The 6291-nt window shown below is 48.9% G+C and overlaps 1 protein-coding gene across 1 annotated transcript; it reads right to left on the minus strand.

Annotated features, from left to right (window-relative positions):
* Nucleotides 1-2695: 2695 nt before the first annotated feature.
* NXT1 (nuclear transport factor 2 like export factor 1) lies at nucleotides 2696-5898 on the minus strand. The gene is made up of 2 exons (XM_079783804.1): nucleotides 5606-5898; nucleotides 2696-3434 (listed from the first exon to the last, which is right to left on the minus strand). Exon 2 carries the CDS (start codon nucleotides 3372-3374, stop codon nucleotides 2952-2954), a length of 423 nt encoding a protein of 140 aa, XP_079639930.1. The 5' UTR covers nucleotides 3375-3434; nucleotides 5606-5898; the 3' UTR covers nucleotides 2696-2951.
* Nucleotides 5899-6291: the final 393 nt, after the last annotated feature.

Genomic DNA, 6291 nt, shown 5'->3' on the forward strand with positions numbered 1-6291 from the left:
CTCAGCCTTGCCTGGACAGAAGCCCCGCCCCACCAGGTGGGGGTTGGAGGAAGCTGGTGGGAGCCAGGGAGGGGACCCTGAGCTGGAGCAGGGCAGGCAGGATGGGAAAGGAACCCAGTTCCGTGGCCCACCTCGGCCCCCACCTCCATCATTCCTGAGATTACAAGACATTCAGGCAAAGGTTTTCACAAAGTTGGGGATGAAAGTCTGAATTTTAATGTTTTCTCATCCTTCCCGATCCATTCCCTTCATCCCAGCAAAGGGACCTTGAAACAAAAGCTGTGGATCCATTTATATTTTCGGCCTGTGAAAACGGATGAAAATGGACACAAATTTCTAAATCTGGTATAGAAAATTAATTGTAAGGCAAATCTAGATGAAGTAGTCACTACTTATTTTTGCAATTTTTTATACATTTTATTTTAATACTAAGGATTATTTAAAAATTAATTGTGCTGAGGAGTGATGTTAATCCCTGTGTGGGATTTTATTCTGGCCCAAATCCACAAACCTTTCTGCGTGGAGAAGGGGAGGGAGGGGCTCGCTTTCTGTTTCATTCTCTCCTGATGATGGCTACTTCCATGTCCCTGAGGCAGGTCAGCTCTGGGGCAACACTGCAGCTGGGAGGCTGTGACAAAGCAGGTTTGTTTCAAATTGGTTTTAATTCTATGAAGGCCACAGTGGTAGAGCAGAAAGGTGGGCAGTGAGCAGAGGGAAGTCTTGGGTGGTCTGAGGGAGAAGTGGTGAGGCCCTAACTGAACAGAGGTGGGAGGGGCAGGAGCTGGCCTGGGGAGGGGAGGTGGTGAAGGGCAGAGTGCTTGGAACCTCTGGAAGTGAAATGGGGGCTGGGAGGTGAAATGGACAGTGAGCAAAGCTGAGGGGGTGCTAGTGGACCATTGAAACTCAGAGTAGATATTCAGGAAATGCCAGAAATCAGGAAGCATCTAAATGTGGTCAGTTCCAAGTTCCATAGGTCCCCACCATCCTGCTCACCTTTGTAACCGTGATCCATGTAGCAGGCTCTGTCCTAAGAACACTGCGCACATTTATGCCATGTAAAATACTACCCCACTGTGCAGATAAGGAAACTGAAGCTTGCAGATGCTGAGCAGCAGATGAAATTTGACCCCAGTTCGTGTCCCCGTAATGCCCATTTTTTAACCTTCACACTTCTGTGACAGATCAGTCTCCCAGCGAGAGAAAAGAGTGGATATTCCAAACATTCAGTGGTCCTCCAGCCTCACTGAGCACCAGGACAGCTTGTTTGGTCAGTGGTGGGGCCCGAGAACCCCAATCCTTAGCACATGCCCAGGCGATGGTCCAGAGAAGCATTGCTCTAGGTCTCTGGAGTGCCTGTTCCAACCCTTTTCTCTCGCCTGGGAATAGGTTTTGTACAGTACCTGACACAGGCCCTGAAGCAATCATGGCTTAAAGATAGGATTTACTTCTAAGTCTGGGGGTAGGCAAACTGAGGCCATTTTGGTGGTCTCACATGGTCACCAGGGACCCATGCTCCTTCCAGCTCAACATAAACCTACCTCTAGAGCAGGGGTGGGGACAGCCCAGCCTGCAAAATCATTGTTTGGTCCTGCCAAGGCATTAGGGTTAATTAAATGTTTGATCAAATATAGCAGGCTAATTTTCAAGTTGATAATTTTGTATGGCCCAAGAGTGATGTTATATCCAAATGGCCCTTGGCAGAAAAAAGGTTCCCCACCCCTGCTCTAGAGTATAGCCAAGTTGTCCTCCTGAGCCAGAGCCAGAGGTCCAGCCATCAAAGCTGCCTTCCAGGCAGCAGGGCACAGGAAGAAAGTCTTTTGAAGCAATATTCCCCTACAAGCCCAACCCTCCTACTTCTACATTAGCTGGGGCTTGGTCATGTCAAACCTAGCTATAAATCGAGTGGGAAGTCCTCTTTTAGGTGGGTTCCTTGTTTTGCTCAACATTGGGCTTCAGTAACTAGAGAAGGGGAAGGGTATTAGGAGGAAACTGTCATCTGTGCCACCATACACATCCGTATTTTCCTTCTCAAAGGGAAATCCTACCTACTCTACCCTCAAACTAGCACACTTATCAAAGAAAATTTAACTGGGGAAGCCACTTGGCCACGAGATCTCTATTGGTTCAAGGATGATGGAACTTTCTGTTTCTATTTATTTGTTTACATTGGAGAAATGCAATTAAGAGTTGGTCTCCAGGGCCAATAAAACTAGCTTCTAATTCTAATGTCTCCCCCACCCCAACCTCAGTACTTCTTCCTCATAAAAGCAGTTATCTTCTGTTTATAAGAGTAGTTAATATAGTTGCTTCATTTACAAGCAATTAGTAGTTCTTTAGTATTTCACCTGTACTCATTCATTTAACTCTCAGCTAAGGTTCTAAGGTAGGACCCAGCTACTACCTTCATTAGTATGATGTTTTCTAGAGTAAACTACACGCTGAGACACCAAGGTGCTTTTGCAAAATGCCAATGCCCAGCACTACCTCAGACATTAGGACACGGTTAGTCTGGGATGTGTAGCCTGAGCAAAGGTAATTTCAAAGTGTCGCAAGGAATTCCAGTGTGGAGATGGCTGTGAAGCCCAGCTCCAGTACACCTGTGTGCACACCTGTGCCTCACACCTCTGCAGGTGCCTTCTAGTAAGCTTGCTGCCTTTAACCTACCTTCTAAAAACCTGTCAAACACATTAGGCAAGAGAAAAGAAACAACATGTAATATTATTTATTTGTCAGGATTTCCAGAACCAGGGTCTCTACTGGACAAGTAGAAAAATAGAAAACTGTACTACGAAAAGGCAACTATGACAAATAAGTATACTCGTAAAGGGGCTCCTTGGACTCGAGCAAATGCAGAGTTCACCTGGGCAGTGTAGCCCACAAGAGAAAGGAACTGTGTCCCCACATTCTGAGATCTGTGTTTCCCTGCAGAGCTGGGGCTGACGCCTGCTCTACTAGCTGGCCCAGTCCTGGAACCGGAAGCAATCACTTGCTATCTTCCACACTGTGTTGCTAGGTGAGGCCTGGGCAGTCAGAAGGAAGTTCTGGTTGAAGTCCCGTTGTTTGTTGCCTTCAAACTTCACTGTTCCACAGATCACAACGAGGACTGTGGTCTGGCTTGGGGTGGCTTCATCATGGACAGGCTGGCAGTCAACCACATTGATTTGGAACTCACTGGAAGGCAACATTTCAAAAAACTCACTCAAGGACTCTTGTCCTGAAACGGCGTTTCCATTCCACACCAGGGTGGCTGTGCCCATGTAGAGGCGGGACAGCAGACGCCTCCGCTTATCCATGGTGGTGTAGTAGACGTTGACAAACTCCTCCGCGGCCCTGCAGGCTTGATCCACGTAGGTCTTGAAGTCTACTGATGCCATCTCTGGCTCTCCTGAAGGAGGCCTCCACCCAGGTGCTTCCTGCACCTGAGGGAGCCGGGGCTGTGGGGCAGGAAGGTTGAAGAGAATCCAGGTGAATGCCAAACTTCGCTCTATCCTGACAAAGAACAATCCTCCTTTTCTATTGGTGGGAAAACAATTACATACTATAGAGAGATGACGCTAGTCTCAAATGGCTGCTGACACTTAATCTTAATAAACCTGTTCGCTTATCTTAAAATGGAAATATTACCACCTGAGGCATAGTTGTAATGTGAGAAAGTGCTTAGTTAGAAAAGCCTGATACCTACCTCTCAGAAAATAGTAGCCATTATTATGAATTTAAAAAATCTCATTTTATAAAACAGTATAATGACTATGGAAGGCCAGTTTTTCCTGGAAGTGTGGAAAGTGAGGAAAATTTATCCTGGGTAAAGACAGTGGACCTTGTTGAAGGGAACAGTGGCCCAATAGAGGCCAATCAGATGGCATATGCTCATCAGTTGGTGTCAGACAGTCTTCTTGAGTTCACTCCAGAGACGAAAAGGGTTTAAAAAAAAAAGTCAAGTTTCTTAAGAGGGTAAGAGAACAAATGCCACAAGGACAGAGCCAAAATGATGGCCATAATTCTCAAGATAAGCTATAAAACGCAAACCTGGCAGCTGGCTGGGAATGAGAATGGAGAACACCTAGCATCTGTGAGCACAAATACCCACCACCAGGTAAGTCCTATAAGCCACAATGGCAAGACAAGATAGAATCAAAGAAATTCTATGGGGGGTGGTGAGGGGTATGAGAGTGGCAAAAATAATTTCAATTGTAGCTGAGATGCTACATTTCATTCATCCAAAAAAAAAAAAAAAGTCCAAAAGCATAAAGAAATAGTATTATTTGTGTGTGTTTGTTTTTTTCAGGGTATGGTACAACTGTTATAGTTCCCTGTTCTTTTTTGCATGATTAAAAAAAGAATCCAACACTAAAATAGAATCCAACATTACTGAAATAGTGGCTATGCTTACATTTACAAAATTAAATATTAAACCTTTTTTAAAAATTTCTCAGACCTTAACTTTTTAAATGAAATGCATGAAATACATAAAATTCCAGGTCCTCTGTGTAATACATAAAAGATTGCACAGAGGACCTGGAAGAAGTCAGGGCTGAGAGAAGTGGAGGCCGCTGCCTCCTGTAAAGAACTGGAAGGAGCTGGGAGGTAGCATGGTCCTAGGAATGAGCAGTTCCGCGGCCGGATGCAGACCTTGGTCTTTCCACTCCCGCCAGGAACCTAACGTCAAGCCTCCACAACACTCTCAGCTGGTATTTGCTAAATGCTTTGCACGCATTACCTCATTTAATGGTCGCCGCAAATGGGTGAGAGGGTATGAGTAACACTAAACAACCATTATACTTAATAAGAAAAATGAAACAGGTTTAGTCAAGGTCTTGAAAGTAAGCACACTCCTAATTTATCATGTATAAGAACGTGTGTAGCCCTTAAAAATGTTGTCAAGATTATGCTGACCTTTTACTTGCTTTTTTTTTTTTTTTTAAAGTTCTTGCATTTTGAAATCAATCCTATAAGAGCACAATTCCCGGATGCTAGTTTGAAAATTCCTTTCAGGCGCCCAAGTTTCTGTCTTGCTGGAATTCTGAACCTCGCAGGGTCCACATTCATCCCCTGGACACACCTCAGTCCCTCTACCATCTCAGGGATCTGATACCCCCCTCTTCTCCCCACCCCAGCTCCCAGCTCCTTTGGGGTTCCGCAAGTGGTCTTTCCAAACACAGGTAACAACGTGCCCGCCCCAATGCTCAACAAAACGACCACTGCAGCTGAAGGCCCGTCTCCATCGAATCGGGGGAAATGAGACTGAAAAGAAGTAGGACCGGAGAGGTCTGAAGCTCGCCGCTTCCTAAGGTCCCCGCCCTCTCGGTCTTTGAGGCTGGACCTGAGATGAAACAGGCCTCGTTTCTGGTGGCGAGTGGCTTTCAACCAAACCAGTAAAGCACGCTCTTCCTGGACCCAAACCTGCTCCAGTGCACGAACACTTCATCGTCAAGCGAATTTACTGCCCAGCTTTTCGCACAGGCCGAAGCCTGATCGAGAACCGCAACGCTGCCACCCCGGCAGCGACAAAACCCGGCTTAACCCTGACAATGGGGGGAGGGCGTGGGGGACCCACGTGGGAGAGGTCTCGTGAGTCCCTCCGACTGCCCGCCCGGGGATCACCTACCTGCGCCGGCGAAGGCCGGGGTCGGCGACCTCGGTCAGCCCGGGTAACGAGGGCGGCGGCGGCCCTGCTCGGGCGCCCCCCGCGCAGACCACAGCTCCTCGGAGAACCGGCCCCCGGAGGTCGCGGGGCGGGCCTGCGGAGGCTCCGCGCCCCTCCGCTGCTCGCCAAGGAGGAGGCGGGAAGAGCCGCCCTCCGCCCCTCCTCTTGCTCCCGAGAGGCCCCGCCCGGGCGCCAGGACCTCGGAGCCGGAGACCTGAACCGGCCCCCGCGCGGCCCGCGGTGCGGCGAGCCTACAGGAGCGCCCCGGCAGCGCCCGCCCACCTGCCGTGAAAGGCAGTTGTGCCAGCCAGTGGCACGGCGAGCTCGCAGGCTAGCTCCGCCTACGTGTGGCGCAAAAGAGAGGGCGACTTCCGGGAGAGGCGCTTTCCCCGAAGACGGCGGCCAATCTACGCCGAAGTTCTCATTGGTCCAACCGGATCATAGACTCCCGCCCAAGGGGCTAGTGGGACCTCTGATTGGATAAAATCTCCAGGTTCCGTCCTGGGACGCGGGAGTGGGTGGGCTCTCCGGCAAGAGGAGGTCCTTTAGTAAGAGGATGGGCAAGGTGTGCGGGGCGTGCTGCGACTCCCTCCCCAGGTCCCCATTTGCCAGCAACTGGGGTGATTCCAGTTAAGGCTGATGAAGCT

The sequence above is a fragment of the Cnephaeus nilssonii genome, assembly GCF_951640355.1.
Source record: "Cnephaeus nilssonii genome assembly, chromosome: 11".
NCBI lineage: Eukaryota > Metazoa > Chordata > Mammalia > Chiroptera > Vespertilionidae > Cnephaeus > Cnephaeus nilssonii.

Bases quoted from the DNA above. Each gene is read 5' to 3' on its own strand.
- NXT1 (XM_079783804.1), bottom strand. From the start codon at position 3,374: ATGGCATCAGTAGACTTCAAGACCTACGTGGATCAAGCCTGCAGGGCC.